The following is a 22901-nucleotide window of genomic DNA, read 5'->3' as shown; positions in this document are numbered from 1 at the left end:
AATTTATGAGGTTTTAGAGTTTTTTTATTCTTCAAATCAACTCACAATTTAAAAAAACTTGAATGTATGTTTATTTATTAAATACTTGAATATAAAAACCTTGATTAAATACAATTGTAAAAAAACTCGAAAAATTTACATTTACAAGCTCAAAAAACTTGAAAAACGCAAATGAAAAAAAACAACTTTTAGAATTTTACCTCAAACAACTCCCATGGACTTCTGCATGAACTCGCAAGCTTTTAGATGTAGAACTACATTAGAATTGTTCAAGTTTTTTTGTACTTAATAAATATCAAACATTCAGGTTTTGAAAATATAATTAGAATTTTTGTGCCAAAAAATGTAATTGCGGCAAAAATCAAATTCGAACATTGATAGATCACCCCCTTAATGTATACCTAAAATATCTGGAATTGTGTAAAAAAATAATCTTGATTTGCCTTCTACTGTTTAATACACTGATAATGGGATCCGTTATCCCGAAACCCATTATCCAGAAAGCTCTGATTTACAGGAAGGCCATCTCCCAAGTCCAATATGAGCAAATATTTCTAATCTCTAAAATGTGACCTCCCTTTTCTCTGTAACAATAATAAAACAGTACTTGTACTTGATGGCAAGCTACACAAATCCATATTTGTGGGAAAACAATCCTATTGGGTTTATTTAATGGTTTAATTAATTGTTAGTGGAGTTAAGGTATAGCGATCCAAATTATGGGAAAATCCAGGACCTGGCAAACCTCAGGTCCTGAGCATTTTTATCCTATACCTGTACTAGGATTTCTTAACATAAAGTCACAAGAAGAAATGAATATAGGCCTGTATTTGCTGATTTTTTTTCTTATTAACTAGTCAATATTCCAGGTGACTGAATAATATTATACAGATTTGCATGTGCCTCCAGATGACTGAATTACATAATGTTTATCACCCCTTATCTACTTTTAGCAGTGTATTTTCCCATGTAACACATCATTGATAACTATTCTCATGAAAAGAACAGTAAGGTCTGAGAGCTACATGTCAAATAATTACATATTGCCATCTGGATATGTACTAACAAAGCAGTCCTAGCATTTTAAAGACTTAATTCTATTACCATTTGATATGAAGTGAAATACAGTCTTAAATGTGAACAATTTGGAAATTAGAATCTGAGCTTCCATATTTAATTAAGATGGTTCCAGGAGCACACAATAGTCCACACAAATCTCAAGCTACTGCTGAACTACATTCTTCTAGCAGATACATGGCAGGGAGATAGAAAGCAGATATTTGACACAATGATGTTAAAGAAATGTAAAGAAAATGAATCTAATAAATTGCCCAGAGGGTCATTTAACAATTAGATACTGATTACATATTTTGCTTATTATACAGTGATAGCTGTTATGCTGATTTATGTGGCTGTAATGGTAACATTTATGTTTCAAAACAGAACTTTGTTGATGATAGAAAAATACTTAAAATACAGAGAGCTGAAAATAACAAAACTGGAGAAACTTTTCCCCTAAATGACCAAGAACAGTAAGGAGTAAGTAAGGAGTCCTTAAACTTACTCAACTCCATTTTATATCCTTAACCATCAGTGAATAGTATGTATCTCAAGTTTATTGGTTTACTGCCCTGCAGTTGAACCCCAGAAACCAAAAATATTAAAGGGAAACTATACATGCCCAAATTAATGTAAAACTGCTAAGAGTAGTTTTCTCATATGTGGTTAATATGGGGTGGTTAATATGTACAGAAGTTGGAAGGGTCCCATGACTTCTCTGCATGGTTTTATAGCTCATTGTGAGATGAGTAATACATTTTGAAAACAAACAAACAAAAAATAATAATGTAAACCTGATAATAGCTTAGCAGACTACTCTGAGCAATAATACATTATTTTTTGGTATAGTACCCCTTTAATGATCTACAGTAGATCAGTGTAGATGGGCAATTGGTAAGTACTCAGTTGATGGGAAAGCAGGGTCAATTGCTGGCCATTTACATCAGTTCCAATGTATACATTTCAATGCAGTTGTTTTCTATGTGGATACATTTTAATAACAAAGTTGGTCTAAACTACTTCTTCAAATTTTAATAAAACAATGATTATTATATTTATATGGGACAATGGGGCATACGTGGAACAGCAGAACATAATGAAGATAAGTTTCCTTCTACACAAGTATGATGTAGTAGAGAACAGGTTTACTTTCTCTATCTTACTTTAATTAGTTACCCAAAATGTTTACATTTTACATTATATATCTCAATTGCTATAATATTGTTTAATGGGAATATGTTTATAACTTAAACATAACATATAACTATATATTCTATAGCAAAGTTATGGAATCTATGTACCTACAGCTCTTGATAAAATACAGCTTTAAATGAAGAACCAGGGGCCTTCCAGCTTTTTCTCCCTCTGAATGTAAAAAAAAGCTGAAAGGCCCTTAGTTCTTCATTAGAATACGTTTGCTTTACTTTTTCTCATTCAATATATACCTGCTTCAGCTATTTCTTCCCACTGCAAAAACACTCAAATTGAACAGTTGCCTTCTCTAATATTCTAAAATCGAAATGATTAATAATGTATCTAGTTGTGCATAAACATGAGTGAAGTTTGCACTAGTGAAGCATTCATTAGCTATCAGTTTTACATTTGCTTTCATTATAATAATTGCACAACTTCTGATTGGGCTGGAGGAAATGTGGCTTGTGTTTCAGCATAATATTAAGAGAATTAAGTGAAAACTGATTTTGCTTATTCTGTGCTTTCAACAAATGACAAACAGAGAACTGACTAGGCAAATAGTGTCAGTGTTGTCTTCCAGAGTAAGAAGGAACTCAAATTTCTCAACTATCATCCGTCTTGTGAAATGGGTATATTTAAATCAATAGACATATCAAGACTATAGACTATAATTTTTACATACACCCATATAGCATGATAATATGATGACTACATTTCTATTTAGCCTATGCACCATTTTTGTATATCCTATAAAAACATTTCATGAGATAAGAAAATGTAGCATTACCTCTACTTTTGTGATATGTATACCACTTTCAGTTACAGTAGAAGCTGGCATATATACTCTGTTCCAACAACTTTGCTTTTCTCAAAGTACAAAACCTTTTACAAATACTTGATAAGTATTCCTCTTAATTTTTTTCTGCCCAGGAAAGCAGACCAAGCCAACAGTCTGAAATCAGGAATATCTATCCATGGTTTCATTTCATTCATAGCAACTCAGTAACTGCATTTATGTCAAAGAAAAAAACTATATGTATTCAAGAATAGATTTCTATACTTGATTTTGATTTTCTGCTTTCATTATTATGGTTTCAGAATCATCTTGAAGGACGTGTGTTATGTTTTCTCTGAGATCATATATGAGGAGAACCTGTATTTACAATACTACAATTTTAATTCAATTTATTAAGATTTTAACACAAATCCCTGCAAACTATAGACTGTTTATATGGTACTGGACGCATTTCTAACTGCTAGGTATTTCAGGAACATGCTTTTAATTGGCTCTTATCTTGAGACCTAGCTTTCACATTCCAGCTCAGAAATACAATTCAAAGATGCCCTCTATTCTGTAAATTTGCCATATTTGAACCGTGGCATCAAGCATAGGTCTCCTCTTTCTTGTCACATTTCTTAAGCAAACCTTCAATATCCTTAAGACAGAGGCAATATGGCAAATGGGAATCATTCCATTTTAGCTACCGGAAGTGATTCCCAGTGCAAAAGACAGAACATAAACATGTGAGTTGATAGATTATTTAGGTGGATTTGAAGGTTTAATTGCTGGCTCCCGGTTTAGGTATGTTGCCCAGTAAACTAAGTTAAAGATTCCAAAAAGAAGAGGAAATGCTATTCTTGATAGCCGGTCAATTTTGCTAACGCTGTTGAAAGTTTTCTTTGTTTCTGCTGGCTTTGGTTTTGGCTCAATATCTTTCGGTTCTATGGTTGCACTTTTGGCGATGGTTGCCAGACCAGGATCCCGAGGTATAGTAGGAGGATAGTTTGCAGTTGCAGAAGCATATGTGTTGTTTTTCTTAATAAGAGGGTCCTTTACCTTTTTTGGCTGAAGAAAGAAAACATATTTTAGTCAAACTTAAAAAGAGATATTTAATCACAACATTTAAGCAGTTTATCAATTGTGCTTGAGTCGCTACACCTTTAGTCACACAACACCATCCTGAACATAAAATCATCACATGTAATCCAGTTCCTTTGATGTTTTTAGATATGCTGTTCATTTGTTTACAGCATTATGGGTTGATAGTTGCATGTGCCACCCTCTTAGTTTGTGTTACAGTGCTAAATTCAGAGAATAATTCCTAGCATCCCATTCTGCAAATCAGCAAAATACTACTGGACTTACCAGCACAAAGTTGGTTGAGGAAGGAGATGTAAGTTCTTCCTGATTGAGAAGGAGATGTAAGTTTTCCCTGATTGAGAAGGAGATATAAGTTCTCCCTGATTAAGCCCATACAGTTGCCTGTATGCCTGTTTACTGCTCTTTAGAAACAGTCTGGGATTTATGTGTTACGCAAAAAAGACCCCTAAAGGAACTACTTATTGCTTCCAGGAGCTAAATTGTAGCTGCAGTTACTATGCAGTCACTTCAGGAAATTATACCCCTGTTCTCTTCAACATGATTATTTCAGGAACATTTGTTAGTTAAGTAAAAGTTATCCAAAACAACTGTTTCAATATATTTATCCCTTTATACTTTTAATGTGCAAGCAATGGTGATGCAGCCAACTGTTTATACCATGTTCAATATTGTGAGCCAATGAAAAGGTGGAAAAACCAATAGAGTGTACTATGATTGTAGACCATAGAATAATAGACTCTTTTGAATGACAATATGCACTTAAATGTGCTCAGCGCTGCAGCAGAACATATATATTCTGTTTAATATATTGAGACTCTTGTTTCCGGGGATCCATATCATCAACTGGTTTTAATAATCAAAGTAAAAATGACTCTCTACCACCATCTTGTGCTTTAAAGACTGATTACATTGTATGTATCATGAAATCAATTTTTTTTATTTATTTATTAATAATTATAAGTGCAATTTGTTGAGCGGTGTTCATTTCCTTAACTGCTATACAAAGCAAAACAGAATGTACAGCCTTACCATAGTTTTAGAAGTATTGCCATCTTTTCCATAGTTCCCCTTAGTTTTGGGGTCAGAAAAGTTAAACTTTTTTCCCCCACGTATTTTCAGGGCTTTCTTTTCCGCCTAAAGGCTAAGCAGCCTAGTTACTACAAGTAGCGATTAGTGAAAAAGTGCTGAGTTTTGCCACAAAAAGATACCAATACACTCCAATGATTAAAAAAAATCGTCTCACGAGAAAAAAAATTGACATGCTGCATCAGACATCAAAAAATCATTTGAGGCCCATAAACTCTGGTGATTTTTCGCAGTTTGGCAAATTTTTGGCAAAGCAAAACAGGTCAGCATCACCCATCACTTATACAAGCACTGCATGACACAAGAAAGGTGAGTGGCACAGAAAGTTTCTGCAAAAAGCTAGAAAAATATCCAATTTTCCATAAAGGAAATGCAAAGATTCAATTTGGGTAATGTCACTGGTGTAAGTGATGTTTGGTTTAAAGGTTATTGTGGCTAATTAAATTTAGCAACATGAGCCATAATATAAAATTATAGCAGTGCCTGCTTTCAATACCATTGTCTATATATACATTAAAAACACTTAGCTACTTTTTAACATTTGACTTTCTATTTTTTCCCCAATTTGAATTTTTTTTCCTGGAAATTTTAGTTTTTTTAAAAATTTCTTTAGAACCCTAAAAAATTTGAGATTTATGAAGTGTAAAACCAACAAAAAACTTCGAATACAAAATATTGGCAAGTAAAAGCAGTAATGGTCCTATAGAAATCAATAGTAATTATAAGCATTATCTCGTTGGGTCCAGACCTAGGACTAGGTTTTTGTATTTTTTTTGTGGATTGTTTAGTGTTTTTTGGGTTTCTTTTGTTCATGCTTTTTATATTCAGTTCTTTTAACAACTTTCATAGAATTCATGGTTTAAAAGAGTTGAATCATGGTTTCAAACTGGTTTAAAAACTCTATAATGAGAATGTTAATAAATGGGCCTTATTAATTACAGCTGCTTTTTTCAAATCCATTTGCTTTATTCCAGGCAAGAGAAGGTTTTACGATTGTTAGTAGTGATGGTCGAATTTATTCCGCCGTGCAAATTCGCCCATCACTAATTGTTAGTTAAGGCCAGTATAAAGCTTTGCTAGGGTTCTTGGGAGTATTCCTTCTGTCCCAGAATGTTCGAAATAATTTCTTAAAAAATGTTTTTTGTGCTTTATCACAACAATCAGTGGGTTCATTTTCTGCACAACATGTTATATAAGGTACAGTATCTGGTAAAAACTGTCCTTGATATGACAACCCTGTGTATTTTTATCACAGCAAAGTAGGTAAGTAAATGTGTTTATTTTATAAATATACTTTTAAAAATATGTTTTATTTTATCCTGTAAATCGACTCAGTGGGAAAAAAGGGCTAAAAAAACCGACCTCAATTTCACTTTCAAAATGTAGCTTTTAATAGCACTGGTGTATTAAATTTAGCAACATTTACAGCTACAGTCTTATGGCTACAGAAAAGGAAAATAACAGGTTATCAGTTTATTCTTACAGAAGTACTGTACAGCATAATTAATCACAGAAATGCAGTATTGCTGACCTTACTGGATGCTGAAATAATCAGTATATATACAATATAGTAAGCAAATATAAATACAAAAAGGTATAACAATTTATTTTCCATGGGATGAACAATGCCATTAGATTCATATATATAGTATCATCCTTGAAAAAGGTCCCAAAAGGGACCGAAACGTTGGAGAAAGATGCAATAAAAGATTGTTTGTCTTATATCAAAGGGAGTGCTGGTCTGTGGAATATTGGTATATATATATATATATATATATATATATATATATATATATATATATACATATACAGTATACTGTATATAATTTAATATATTTCATCATCATCATTTATTTATTTTGCCGACAAGATACGCAGTGCTTTAACTTAGTTATAACAAATAGGGAATAAATGGTGGATAACAAACAAGGGTTTGCAGAGTACAATAGGATTAGAGGGCCCTACAAAATAGAGTTCTGCAGTACGCAAAACCATAAGAAAATTCCTTCCCATTCTATATAGTGATAGTCAACTTAAGGATATATTTTCCCCGAATGATATCAAATTTGTATCAAGAAAAGCCCCCACTTTTTGGGTAGGATTCTGGCCCCTAGTGTGGTTTCCTCCCCCACATCTGTTGTTGGGGCGAGTTGGCTTTCCGCGAAAGAGCCACCACATGCAAAACCTGCAAACTAATTACAGAAACTCAGGGCTCCAAGTCTAATACAACAGGCCATGAATACCAGAACAAAGGGTTTTTCAACTGCAATTCGAAAAATATAGTTTATTTGTTAGAATGCAAAAACTGTACCAAACAGTATGTCGGACGATCGACCGGTTCTTTGAAAGATAGAATACAGGAACATATAAGGCCCCTTGAAAAGAAGGACAAAAAATCCCCTATAGGAAAAAATTTCACAGTTTGTTCCCGTAGGGGCCCCCAGGATTTGGGAGTAAAAATTATCGAAAAGGTCAAGATTCCCCCCAGGGGTAGGGATATTTTACGCCCCCTAAATCTGAGCTTTTTGGATTTTTAATTTGGACACTAGAGTCCATAAGGGCCTGAACACCAGGCATGATCTTGCATACCAATATTAATGTATTCTTTGACCATACTTATTTGTGCATACATCCTTGACATTCAGTCAAGTTTAGAAGTAAGAAGAAAGTAGAAAAAAAGAATATTTTTAACTTCACGCCTTCTCCCCTCTCCCATTGTTCATATAAATATTCACACAACACACTATTTGGAGACTTCAAAATTATTGTTTACTATCCATGACAATAAAGATTTATAGCAGCCTCATATCTTTATTAATCTTTTATATATAATTCATTTCACCACATTCAAAGTACTTCCCCTTTAAATTCTAGGTAAATCAGTAAGCATTGATCATTTTCTTGACAAACTGGCAATCTGGGCAGCTAAGTGGCAAATGAGATTCAATGTTGATAAACGTAAAGTCATGCACCTGGGATGTAAAAATATCCAAGCCACTTATACACTTAATGGTACTGCACTAGGCAAATCCATTATGGAAAAGGACCTTGGAGTCCTTGTAGATGATAAACTTGGCTGTAGCAAGCAACGCCAGTCAGCAGCATCAAGAGCAAATAAGGTCTTGAGCTGTATTAAAAGGGGCATAGAGTCACGGGAGGAGGGGGTCATTCTTCCACTGTATAGAGCACTTGTAAGGCCCCATCTAGAATATGCCGTACAGTTTTGGTCTCCATCACTGAAACAGGACATTATTGTATTAGAGAGGGTACAGAGAAGGGCAACTAAGCTGGTGAAAGGTATGGAAAATCTTAGCTATGAGGAAAGACTGGCCAAATTGGGGATGTTCACGCTGAAGAAGAGGCGGTTAAGGAAGGTGTGCTAACTATGTATAAATATATAAGGGGATCAGATAATAATCTCTCTAATGCTTTATTTACCAGTAGGTCTTTCCAGCTGACATGAGGTCACCCATTCCGATTAGAAGAAAAGAGGTTCCACCTAAATATTCGGAAGGGGTTTTTTACAGTGAAGATGCTGTGCAGATGTAGAATTCTCTCCCTGAATCAGTTGTACAGGCTGATACATTAGATAGCTTTAAGAAGGGTTTGGATGGCTTTTTAGCAAGTGAGAGAATACAGGGTTATGGGAGAGCTCATAGTACAAGTTGATCCAGGGACTTGTCCGATTGCCATTTTGGAGTCAGGAAGGAATTTTTTTCTGAGGCAAATTGGTGAGGCTTCAGATGGGTTTTTTGCCTTCCTCTGGATCAACTGGCAGTTAGGCAGATATGGGATTAATAGAAAGACTACAAATAAATACTTTAGTAATTACATTAAAAGAACTGTTCAACATTTCGGTCTTTGCCTAAGACCTTTGTCAAGACCCTGTTCAGGTTAAGAAAGACATTGCTTAAATAAGTAAAATGTCACTCACCATAGGTACACACCCCCAAGGTCACATGACTGGGTGAAGCACTGCACCAAGAGGAAAAATAGAGAAAGTAACAATTTGTGTGTAGAGAATACCCATAACATGTTATCAAAAAGGTTGCAACATCGGTTCCACCAAACGGAAACATTATAGTAAAGAAGGGATTTAGTAATTGCAAAGTGAATTGTCAGGAGTTACATTAACCCCATGTTAACGTTGATCCAAAAACAATTAAATGAACAATATCCGTTGAGTCCCTTAGGTGCCAGTGTACTGTATTCAGCTTATGAATCCAAAAGCATTCCCTCTGTAAAAGTATTTTTTCCATTTTGTTAGTACCTATTACCCGCAGACGTCTGGGACAGCGATTGGGGCGGCCATGGCCTTCTTTACTATAATGTTTCCGTCTGGTGGAACCTATGTTGCAACCTTTTTGATAACATGTTACGGGGATTCTCTACACACTAATTGCTACTTTCTGTATTTTTCCTCTTGGTGCAGGGCTTCACCCAGTCATGTGATCTTGGGGGTGTGCACCTATGGTGAGTGACATACATTTTACTTATTTAAGCAATGTCTTTCTTAACCTGAACAGATTCTTGACAAAGGTTTTAGGGAAAGACCAAAACGTTGACCAGTTCTTTTAATGTAATTAATAAAGTATTTATTTTTAACCTTTCTATTAATCCCAGTGTGTACTGATATTTTCCGACTTGTTGAATAATACAGCTACGTTCGGTAGCACCTGGGGCATTTTTTCAGTGTATGGAGCGTGTAAGAACCAGTGGATTTATATATATATATATATATATATATATATATATATATATATATATATATATATATATATATATATATATATATATATATATATATATATACAGTATGTGTGTGTGTGGGGGGGGGATTATCGGCACTCACTACTCAACAAACAAGGGAAAGTTGTGCTCACCACTAAGTTGGACTAAGTTTTACCTGCAACTTACTAGCTGCTTTCAAAGTAAAACTCACAAACTTCTAAGTTCCTTTGTAAAATGTATAATGAAGCAATAGAATTCTTAATGAATCAGATGAAAATTGAGCATAGGACTGGCCAGATACTGGATGACTTTGACGTAGTTAGCCAGCTTAAATATATTGCAATATATGGACAAACAATCCCTGTTTTGTTTAAAGGGTAAGGCATTTTTCAGTAGCAGTATGCACAAAATGTCTCTGTCTTAAATATATTGATAATGGTTTGAGTGCAGAGGACTCTTGTATTTGTCTATATGTATCTTGTGGTCACAGCCTCATTGCACCCCCGCCTAATGGTTTTAAAAATTAGTGGTGAGCACAACTTTCCCTTGTTTGTTATACAGGAGCAGTGACAAGCTCCATGTTGTAGCTCCCACCCTTCCCAACTATAGTCAGGTGATCCCACTGGTGTCTAATAAAAGGGCAGCCAAGTTTGGGAGTTTTACTTTGAAAGCAGCTAGTAAGTTGCAGGTAAAACTTAGTCCCTTTGTAAAATGTATAATGAAGCAATAGAATTCTTAATGAATCAGATGAAAATTGAGCATAGGACTGGCCAGATACGGGATGACTTTGACGTAGTTGGCCAGCTTAAATATATTGCAATATATGGAATATATGTTTAAAGGGTAAGGCATTTTTCAGTAGCAGTATGCATGAAATGTCTCTGTCTTAAATATATTGATAATGGGTTGAGTGCAGATGACTCATATATACAGTATATATATATATATATATATATATATATATATATATATATATATATATATATATATATATATATATATATATATATACAGTATATATATATATATATATATATACAGTATATATAATTTAATATATATCAACATTTATTTATTTCGCCGACAAGATACGCAGTGCTTTACCTTAGTTATAACAAACAGGGAATAAATGGTGGATAACAAACAAGGGTTTACAGAGTACAATAGGATTAGAGGGTCTACAAAATAGAGTTTACAAACTAAAAATTAGGTAACAAATAAGACATTAGGATTGTAGAAACAATTTTGTGATTTTTGATACAGCAATGATTGATTAAGGTACACTGAATAAGCTTATTTTAACAGGTGGGTCTTTAAGGAGCATTTGAAAGTTTGGAAAAAAGGAGAAAGTCTGAAAGTGTTTTGGGTCAGGACCAGCCCTGGCTTGAACTCTTGTGTCTGCAGTTGTGGGACACTTGCACTTACCTTGTGAGCCACTGGAGGCTCTTGAGGCTGGTTCTGAACTCTTCATCTATGTTCCTGGCTCTGCCTGTTCCCAGGATGTATCATCCCTGGTCTCCTCCCATCTCGTTAGCCTCATGTGTTTCCAATTTCCATTTATGTTCCCTTTATAAGCCCAGCCCTGACCCTTGCCTGGCGCTTGGTCATTGCGTTTTCCTGCAAGTCTTGCTTCCAAGTCCTGTGTTCCAAGTTCCTAGTTCTGAGTTCCCTTCCTGTTCCTGTACCATTGTCCTGGTTTCCTGCCTGCTTTGTGTGGATCTCCCGGTACTGACCTCAGCCTGCTCTCTGGACGTTCTCATTGACACACTGCCTACTTTGCGTGCACTCCCATTACTGACCTTGTCGTGTTCTCTGGACTTTCCCTTTGGACTTTGTTTTGCCTGCTGATATCTCAGTTTATTCTGTTTTTTCACTGGTTACTGTTTTTCACATTGTTTCATTAAATCTTTACTTTATCATTGCTTCTAGACTCTGTCCTGCAATCTACGGGTATACCCCAGGCTTCCTGCCTTAGCTATTACCTCCTGAGTACCTCTCTGCAGTTTCAGAGCATTACATTTTGGTTGATTATGAAATGAGTTGAAATCAGTTGAATATGACAAGATTTTGGATGTGTGGTGAAAAAGACAGATGTGAGTCTAAAATAACTCCTAGGCAGCGTACCTGTGTGGTGGAATAAAAGGTAGTGTTTTTTACTGTGAGTGATAGAAGATCGTGGAGGACATGGAGGAGATTCAGTCTGCAACTTGGGAAAGGACAGAAGGACAGAGGTCAGGAGTTGACAAGTAGAGTTGGGTGTCATATGTATATACATATATACGGTAAGGTTTATCTTCATTTTCCTCCATGAACAGGCAGAAATACATAGGGGTTTATAATGTGACATTGACAATAAATTCACTGGTCCATTAAAGCATTCGATCAATAATTTAGTGTAATATTTTTAACTGTATTAGAATGGTCAAAGCTTTAGTTATGGGACCTAGGGCATATTCTGTCCATGTAAATTGCATACATTCTGCTCCATTTAAGGATCCCTCATAAGGCGAGTGATGTATTTCTTTGGGGGTTAAAATTGTTGCCATTTACAATTGGATGATTTTTCTTTTGAAATAGTATAATCTGGAATAAATACATTTTTAAATCATTAGATTCTGACTTTCTAACAAAGATATCTGACCTCCAATGCTTTGCTCCTGTAATGCTTTTTAAGTATTGATGTTCATAGTCTTTCCCTTTTCCAGTATATCCAGGAGCCTTTTCTTTGAAGGGGACCCGTCACCCAAAAAAAATGTCCAAATCCTATTTTATCACATTAGTCAAGCAAAATGAACTTAAATTACACTATATAAATTATTTGAATCTTGTTTCCTTCAGTCTGGGGATTCATAATTATAACAAGCAGGAAGCAGCCATTTTGTGGACAGTGTTATTAAGGCAAGTCTGGCATAGAGGAGGGGCAGACAATATTTGATTGACAGCTGAAATTTTTAAATGAGCTTACAACAGCTGTGAATGCTTTAATAAAAAATAGAAATTGGATTTCATGTTTAATTTGAAAAGGACTTTTATTATACAGATTTTTGTGTCTGGATGACAGGTCCACTTTAATGCATTTTATATAGGTATATATGTAGTTCAGTCTCTCTTGAAAGACCTGGGACAGCAAAGACATGCCATCATATAGATGGTTTGTGAGCTCTAACCTTCTCTCTAACCTCCTAGTGATGAGTAAAATTTTAACAGCAAGTTTTCAACGAAAATGACTCTCATAGACTGTAATAGGTGAAAAATCTTGTTGCATGTCAAAATAAATTGTCGTCCATAGACTTCAATGCATTTCAGCGAATTTACGCTGTTTAGCTAATTTTCTGCAAAAGGAAATGGGTCAGGTTCGCCCATTACTACTTTTCTCATTTGCCCATCTAAAACTATCACGGATCTGGCCAGCTAAAATACTCTGGGAATTATGTAATAAATAGTCTTATTTGCTAGAAAGCTATAGCAACCAATCAATAGGTAGCGTTTACTGATCAGCTGTTTGAAACCATCGAATTGGTTGCTATGGGTTACTACGTAAGAATTTTTATTACATTATATTGCATAACTCATGGTCGCTCATCAAAATTGTTGCACATCAAAATTATGCCCACTGACTTTAATGAATTTGGAGAAAAGAATTGTGCATGCACCCATTGACAGAACCTTAAAATATCGAATGAATTACTTATTCATTTAATTATTATCTATATTTTAATAATTTGTTTCTGTATTGTTCAAATGTTGTGGGTATTTACTCAAAAAAATGATGAGAAGAAACATTTAGACTGAGAAGAAAAATTATAGCATGGTGGCTTATTGGGGAGCAATACTGCCTTGCAAGGCTGGGGTCCTGGATTCAATTCCTGCAAAGACAGTATCTTCAAGGAATTTGTATGTCCTCACTGGATCTGTGTGGGTTTACTCCTACACTCCAAAAACATATAGGCAGGTTAACTAGCTCCTGATAAAATTGTCCCTATGGGTATGTGAGAGGGACCTTAGGCTGTAAGCTCTTCTGGAACAGGGAATGATGTATAATCTCTGTAAAGTGCTACATAAATGTGCCGGGACTACATAAAAACCTGGAAATAAAAATTATATATATCACCTAAAAGGGAAAGCATTTCTTGCTTTTGTAAAACCATACATTAATCCGTAGATGTATAAAACATCTTTTTTTAGAAATAGCCTTTATTTTTTTACTTTTTTATTTATTTATTTTTTATACAGTTAATTCTGATTATACCAATATGTTTGTGAGTTCCTCAACATAACATTTTTGGGGGTATTTATTAAAACTTGTGGTTTTCTCGGTTTTATGATTAAAAAAATTTGAGCAAATGCCAAACCACAAATGCCCATAATTTACTAAAAAATCAGAACAAAAATTGTATGTGTGGGAACAGTCTCAACAAATTCATGCAACAATTGAACAGATTTTAGCTGGAGTATTTTCAGATTTGGATTTTTAGCAGCTTTGGAGCTTAAATAGTGATGGAAGAATCTATTCGGCAGGCATGGATTAGCTGTGAATTTCCGGATTTCACCGACAGTGAATGTTTTCACGAAACTGCCGTGAAAATTCGCCATGGGAAAATTAACTGCGACGATAAAACTGTCGTCCGTCAAAATTCTCGCACGTCAAAATTATTTGGACGCCATTGACTTTAATGCATTTGGACAAAAGAGTCGAAAACTTGAAGCTTGTGTCAAAACTGTTGCGTGTCAAAATAATTTTGACGCCCATTGACAATGCGTTTTGCGAATTTTCCGGCATTCACAAATTTTTTCTGAGTTTCGCAAATTTCTCGCGAATCTAAATGGGAATTATTCACCCATCACTAATAATAAATCTCGAAACATTTTAGTTTTTTCCCTCTATTAATTTGAGTTTATCAGCTTAACAACTTGACCATAAAAATGTGAGGCTTAACAGATATGCCCCTAGATCTTTCCCTGCAAAAAACAAATTCAAGCTGTGAATTGCTTGATTTATTCCAGCATAAATCAGCAATTTGTACTGCAATGCTACTACAATATAACATGATTGAATTGTTTGCAGTAGGGAAAAAGTGTACCACTGTCAAGGTCCCCCAATAAGAATTTTAGTATATCAGTCACTATACAAGAAAGGCATTTATTTTGCCCCATCACCACCAGTACAGCCCTGCAACAAATCCTCTTAAACTCTCTGTTTCCCCTCCCAGCGCGCACCTTTAACACACGTTATTTCTTTATGCAAAGGGGGGGGGGGATCAGGAAAGAGCAAAGGCTCTGCCAGCAGCGAGTGGGTCCAGTCTGACCCTAATTAATAAAATATGTTATTCTGTGCAGATGACATATCTATTAGAATATTTAAATATTTTTTAATGTGCAGGAGTTACTATAATATCTGCTTTGTCACGTTTAAATGAAACAAGTCCAATACAAACATTGTATCATTTGTCCAAAATCATGAATCATTTGTCCAAAATCTAACTAACTAACAGCTTTTCTAGTGTATTTGACTGCAATTGACATCCCTCCTTAACATGCTGAGCCACACCTGGCACTGTTCTATGCGTCACCTGTGGGAGGGCAACCCCACAGTTTGGGTACCACTGGTTCAGTGGCTAACATATCATGTAAACAGTTGCATGTTTAGATTGTGAATTAAGTGTGCCACATCCAGTCTGGAAGGTAATTTCTCATAGAACTGTTTCATAATTGTCTAAACTGAACACCAGTACAATAATTAGCTTTAGGCTTTCACCTCCACAAAATTCATCAGTAGCAAATATGTCAACTCCTCTGATATTGAATATGTCAAAAGAAGGTTTTCTCCCAGTTTTCTACAGTAAAAGCCAAGTCACCTGCTTTTTATATGTTGTTCCCAAATTATTTTATTCATTTTGAAAGGTCTGTAAGTCCTACATTATTACTTGAGATATTGGAATGTCCTGGTTAAGCTGGGAGAGAGGCATGTGATGTAACTGACCAGAATGTGCCCTTAAAATCTTACTGGAGGTTTGACATTGCAGTTCACTCCAGTTTACCCATGCAAGTGCGTGACCAAATTGTACAATATAGAGAAAAACTGCTGGGACTGGCTAAACTAAAGTCATGACATAAACCTTGTATAACATACTAGGAAAATGCAATTTTTGCTTCTGTGCATATCTATAACTACCCTTTATAAACATACTTTAAATCCATTAATGCTTTGCATGAAAGACATTACTAAGCATGTATGGCACTTTTTAAGAATTAGCTAAGACTGAAGCAATCAATAATGGTGCGATTTCCCATTGAGATGTAGTTTCCCTTTCAGATAATGCTAAGCTGCCAGCTAAGTTAAAGGGTATCTCATTTCTCAGACAATACAGTATAAATTGCTGCAATTTAAAGGTCACATTTAACATTCTTTTCGTAATATCTTTTCAAGGCAGATAGAACATAGTTACATAGTTACATAGTTTCATAGTTAAATTGGGTTGAAAAAAGACAAAGTCCATCAAGTTCAACCCCTCCAAATGAAAACCCAGCATCCATACACCCCTCCCTACTTTTAATTAAAATTCTATATACCCATACCTATGCTAACTATAGAGTTTAGTATCACAATAGCCTTTCATTTGAAGCAACGTAGAGGGTTCTTCACAGTCAGGACAGTGAGGTTGTGGAATGCACTGCCGGGTGATGTGGTGATGGCTGATTCAGTTAATGCCTTTAAGAATGGCTTGGATGATTTTTTGGACAGACATAATAATGTCATCACCCGGCAGTGCATTCCACAACCTCACTGTCCTGACTGTGAAGAACCCTCTACGTTGCTTCAAATGAAAGTTCTTTTCTTCTAGTCTAAAGGGGTGGCCTCTGGTACGGTGATCCTCTTTATGGGTAAAAAGGTCCCCTGCCATTTGTCTATAATGTCCTCTAATGTACTTGTAAAGTGTAATCATGTCCCCTCGCAAGCGCCTTTTTTCCAGAGAAAACAACCCCAACCTTGACAGTCTACCCTCATAATTTAAGTCTTCCGTCCCTCTAACTAATTTAGTTGCACGTCTCTGTACTCTCTCCAGCTCATTTATATCCCTCTTAAGGACTGGAGTCCAAAACTGAACTGCATACTCCAGATGAGGCCTTACCAGGGACCTATAAAGAGGCATAATTATGTTTTCATCCCTTGAGTTAATGTCCTTTTTTATGCAAGACAGAACTTTATTTGCTTTAGTAGCCACAGAATGACACTGCCCAGAATTAGACAACGTGTTATCTACAAAGACCCCTAGATCCTTTTCATTTAAGGAAACTCCCAACACATTGCCATTTAGTGTATAACTTGCATTTATATTATTTTTGCCCAAGTGCATAACCTTGCATTTATCAACATTGAACCTCATTTTCCAGTTTGCTGCCCAGTTTTCCAGTTTAGACACTTTGCAAAGTGGCAGCATCCTGCATGGAACCTATAGTTCTGCACAATTTAGTATCATCTGCAAAAATAGAAACAGTACTTTCAATGCCCACCTCCAGGTCATTAATAAACAAGTTGAAAAGCAAGGGACCTAGTACAGAGCCCTGCGGTACTCCACTAACAACACTGGTCCAATTAGAAAATGTTCCATTTACCACCACTCTTTGTAGTCTATCTTTTAGCCAGTTCTCTATCCAGGTACAAATACTATGTTCCAGGCCAACATTCCTTAACTTAACCAGTAACCTTTTGTGTGGCACTGTATCAAATGCTTTAGCAAAGTCTAAGTAAATCACATCCACTGCCATCCCAGAATCGAGGTCTCTACTTACATTCTCGTAAAAAGAAATTAAGTTAGTCTGGCAAGATCTATTACGCATAAAACCATGCTGGCACAAACTCATAGTTTGACATGAAAAGTCTTAGGTGAGTTCTAGGGATTGAGAACAATCAATGAAACAATAAGAGTCACAGTTTGAAGGGTCATGAACCAAAACTATAAATAACATTGTTAAATATATGTTTTGTTTCTATATTTTTAATTGAATCTAATCCGGCTGCCAAATCTCTGCACAGATATTGATTTACACTAAATATAAATATGCCACAGCAGCATCTAGTGGTCTTAAATAAATTATGTTTTACTGCTGACATCAGATAAAATGTCACAACTAAAATTTACAATACAACAGTTCCAACCCATGTGCTGTGAGGATGTGTGAGAGACAGAGCTCCTGTACTGAATGTTTTTACAGGTCCTGTAGTAAAGTAGTCAATTTGCTAAAAATGTTATAACACTGATAAATATTGTTCTATATTTCAATAGGCATTTATTTTTTGGCTGCTTTTTCATGGGGAGGCAGGTGGAGATCGAAGGAGGAATTGGCTTGGAGTTTGAAAGAAAGTACCAGTGTGGCCCTGGGAGTGCAAAGGTAGGAATGCCCCCCCCCCCCAACGAGTTATAAAGTTCCAGTGTGGCCCTGGAAGTCCAAAGGTAGAAATGCCCCCCCCAATGAGTTTGCATTTTTTTTATTTTTTATGCCTGTTCTTGTTTTGGTTACCAGCCCCTAGAGGGACAATTCACCTAGAAACACCTGTATGGATTGGGGTAGGTTTGCATGGAGGCTGCAGTGGAAGGTGAAGAAGAGGAGGTAAGGAGAGACAATAGTCACACTGAGGCTACCCCGGTGTATGCAGTACCCTGAGATCAGAGGGGCTGTAGACAAAAGACAGTGTGGACAGCCAGGGCAGAGTCACTGGGCTGGTGAGAACTCAAACGTCTGGAGGTAAGGGGCACACTGGAAAATGCTTAAGTCTCATTCTCTGATAATGCTGCTAATGGTTTGTGAGGACTCTATGCAATGCAGGGGAAATGAAGGATGATGATCTATTGGTAAATGGCAAAAGCAAAAGGTTAAGGGGAAATAAACATTGAGAGAAAATTTATTTAGTAATATTAAGTTTGCTAAAAGAAAGACAAGAGCAAGAGGATCAGTGTGGTTGCAAGAATTAATAGTGAAGAGGTTGGAGAATGAAATTAAAATAACTTTGACTTTAACTTTGCCCTGGAAAGAGATTTTCATTAATAGAGCCTGATTTTATAAACGTTGCTAAATCTTCCATATAATCCCTTAAATCAATGTATATGGACTTTGTGCTTCTTTGTGAATCTGTAGGCAATGTGTTAGAAGTTTCATCTTAAGATGTGATTGATGCTATAGACATTAGTGTGACTGGTGTTGCTGAGAGACATGAATGTGAGGCAGGAGGGGACACTGGCATGGAACTGGTTTGAGTAAAGGTATGGATGGGAAGAAAGATAGTAAGTTTTGAATGGTGAAGTGAAGGTGGAGAAAGACAGCTTATTCACAAGGAGTGCTTCTCGCTGAAGAGGAGGAGGAATTTAAAAGAGCGGAGATGAAATAAGGTTTTGAAGTCAAAAAGAGCAAAGAAGAAAAGAAAGGGAAGAACATTTCCACTATGCTTTCTTTATCAGAAGGGAAAAGGGAGGTGGAAAAGCAATCAATCTTAACAGCACTCGAGCCATCAGTAATTAGGTTTGGTGGGTGTCTGACTTTGGATGTGTAATTAGGTGGAAGGACTTAAAGATTAAGTACTGCATATGTATATAGGCTACAGCCAGTAGCAGGTAGGTATTGTCTTATCTTTGCAGAGGATTTAAGTCAGGTGTTGGGGCCAGAGGATGGATCAAATTTAATAAATATGAAGATTTGATGTGCCTGGAAGGTGGACTCTCCCTCTATAAATATTTCTTCTCTGATTTTATTGTTTAGAATTGATAACTGGATTTTTTTTTGTAATGAAAGAATAGTTGTTGTTGGTATTGGGAATAATAAGTCACAGCAAAGGCCTACATGTCAAGGAAGTCCTTTAGAGAAAACATACTGTTTTCATGAGAATTTGTTTCATTATTTTCTGTGACGAAAACTCACCCTGGTGGTCTAGGGGGCCGGCGGGGACGCCTGCCGCGCTCTCGGCGGGAATGCCCGCCTCGTTGATTCTTCCTCCCTGGCTGCCGTTTCCTTTATGGTGCGCAGTGCGCATTTCCTTGGTTTATGCGCAAGCGACACTGGCATGATGATATCATCGGGCAGGGGCGCGAAGTTTAAAGTATTTAAAGGGACCTTGTGTATTTTCTCATTACCCGTTGTTTGGTTCCATTTGTGAGTTCCTGTGTGCTATTCCTGTTATATTCTGTCTTCTGATTCCTGTTTTGACCCCTGCCTGCCTGACTTTCTCCTGACTTCTCTGATCCTGAACTTGGCCTGTTATTCGACTATTCTACAGTCCGTTATGCGACCCATGCCTGTTTGACTACTCTGATTGATCCTCCAGTTTTACCTATACTAGATAAAAAGGGACATGTTTAACATATATTTGTGCAATGTTTGGTTGCATCATGGCATAAGGGGGAAAAGATAAGGTACATGGCCAAAATATCATTAGTTTTACATTTGCATATATAATGCTAGAAACGCCATCGTTATTATCAACAGTGGTGCTCACAATATTGTATTAAATTAAGAATGCTTCTGCTGAGGCAGCAGTCATATAGCTTCTAAGTCTAAATACATGGAAGATGAATCCTATTTAGTAGTAAAATATATCATCAGAGGCCATTGCTCTCTGTCATCAATCAGATTTACTGGTGTGCCCTTTAGTAGGCTGTTTCTGGAAATTTTATGTGAATAAAAATGGTCTCACCTTTTAGTAAATCTGGATCTTATGGTTGTGTAATGCTCCTGGGAGACCACTCCCCATCCCCTGTTTCAGAATATTTGTTAATGTTGCAGCTCTTATAATATAAAGATATTTTTAATGTATTGCTTAAAATAAGTCAGCTACTATAACAACATGACTTACAAGTGTGAATGTATGTGAACACATTATTTTTCAGTAATTAGTAGGGACATTGTTTTAATTGCTTTGATCTATAGGTTTTTGTGTGAATACACTGAAATGGCTTCATATTGGCTAATCAGAGATCCTGCATTATACCCCATCTCTGCTTTAAAAACAAAAGAGTAACCATTGGTTTATAGGGCTCACAATCGGATCAGCCCGATATTGCCCACATCAAGGTAGGCATATCGGGGAGAGATCCGCTCGGATCTCTCCGTGTATGGCCACCTTTACTCAGTTTATTCCCTAGATGCAAGAGTGCAGCACTTTCAAAAAGTCCTTTGAATGATATTTGACTAAAGTAGATATAACCCAATAATCCAAACACATTGCTCCTTGTGCTTGATATGCCAACATATGCAAAATGGCTCAGCATTACACTCCTATTCCAGAAAGTAAGTAAGCACACACAGCACCTAACACTTTACCTACTGTGTTGTAACTGCTTCATTAAGTTTCCCATCTGAAGAGAAATAACCTAGCAATGATCAGGGAAGGATATATACATAAGTTGTCCCTAGGCCGGGACCACTTGTTGCCCCCTGCCCCCATTCTCCCTTTCAGCCTCACCCCTTTATTCTGTTTATGCATGAAGCCTTGTCATGTTGTATTTGGAGCAAGAGGATTGTCACATGGGATATTTAAAGAGGTAGCATATCTCCTCCATATCTCCTCAGTATAGCTGAGTAGCATGCCACCCCTAAAAGTCTGACAATGATGATAGTGTACTGCAATAGATAAATTGTGTACAAACACTTAATAAACAGAGTTTGAGTTTAGACAGGAAAAGTAAATTACAGAGCAAATTACAATCACTTTTTTCCTGTGAAAGTGTGAAAGTAGTTAACACGTGAACATGTTACCTTTTGTGGAACAACACTTTTTCCATCCCATGCGTATCCTCTTTTTGTAAAGTAATTCACAGTTGCAAACTCGATCAGGGCAGAGAAGACAAAAGCATAACATACTGCAATAAACCAGTCCATGGCAGTGGCATATGCTACTTTTGGTAGTGAATTTCGGGCACTAATACTCAGCGTTGTCATGGTAAGGACAGTTGTAACACCTGTGAAAGTAAAATGAAAAATTAATATAACAGGATTATTAGGGCTGTTGTTACTGTTTGAAACTCGAACTTTGTTTGTCCTTGGCTCTTTCATGGGCCAAAGGTATGCCTTTTCCCTTTGAGTACAATTAAAATATTTCTGTTGTTGGACACTAAAAAAATTATCTTAATTATCTGTGAAATCTAAATGACCAATCCTTTAAGGATCTAGCCTCAAACATATTCATATATGACTTGGTCTGGAACTGGTGTGGAGACAGGGAGGAATATCCAAAGGAAGTGTGTAAAAGTGATACACAAATGGGAATCCTTGGTCAGTCTCAGAACAACGGCTCTACACTCATAAAGCCCATTTTCTCAATCCTTTGATGTTTTTGGAAGCTGGTTTACATTTATACTATAAATTCTACATAATGCAGGCCTTGTATTTTTCCTGTGCCAACTAAATTTAAAGGAGAACTAAAGCTTAAATAAAGAAGTAAGCTAGAAATGTTGACATTGTGTTTTGGGCTTCTGTACCAGCTCAAGGTAGCCACAGCCCTTTAGCAGGGAAAATCTATGCCTCAAAAAATGCCCCTGTAGCTCCCCATCTTCTTTTCTGCTGATCCATTGCACATGCTCTGTGCTGCTGTCACTTACTGAGCTTAGGGACCGACTCACAATATACTGTAAATATAGAATAGAAATGTCACAATAAGGCTGATTACTACGTAATACAAATAATTACTATGTTGGCACAGAAACCAGTGCAATTAGCATCAGAATTTATTAATCAGCCCTGTAGCATCAACATATATTACAGGCAAACCTCATTTTGGACTTGATCAAAATTAAGATATAATGAATCCTTACTGAAAGCAGAACCAGCCTATTGGGTTTATTTAATGTTTACATGCATTTCTAGTAGACTTAAGATATGAAAATGCAAATTATGGAAATATACATCATCAGAAAACCCTGGGTCATGAGCTTTCTGTATAACAGGTCTCATACCTGTAAAT

At 36.2% G+C, this 22901-nt stretch overlaps 1 protein-coding gene across 1 annotated transcript in view; it reads right to left on the bottom strand.

Moving 5' to 3' along the window:
* Nucleotides 1-1140: 1140 nt before the first annotated feature.
* Nucleotides 1141-22901, bottom strand: part of gabra1.S (gamma-aminobutyric acid (GABA) A receptor, alpha 1 S homeolog) — a 110072-nt gene continuing 88311 nt past the window's right edge. Inside the window, exons 9-10 of the mRNA XM_041588044.1 lie at nt 21698-21900; nt 1141-4099 (exon numbers count right to left, since the gene is read on the bottom strand). Of these exons, the coding sequence (XP_041443978.1) occupies nt 3791-4099; nt 21698-21900 (512 nt within the window). The 3' untranslated portion in view covers nt 1141-3790. The remainder of the gene's footprint in view (nt 4100-21697; nt 21901-22901) is intronic.

This window comes from Xenopus laevis, chromosome 3S (assembly GCF_017654675.1).
Source record: "Xenopus laevis strain J_2021 chromosome 3S, Xenopus_laevis_v10.1, whole genome shotgun sequence".
In the NCBI taxonomy this organism is placed as follows: Eukaryota; Metazoa; Chordata; class Amphibia; order Anura; family Pipidae; genus Xenopus; species Xenopus laevis.
The sequence above is the reverse complement of the archived record's forward strand: the minus strand, read 5'-3'. Positions and strand labels throughout refer to the sequence as shown.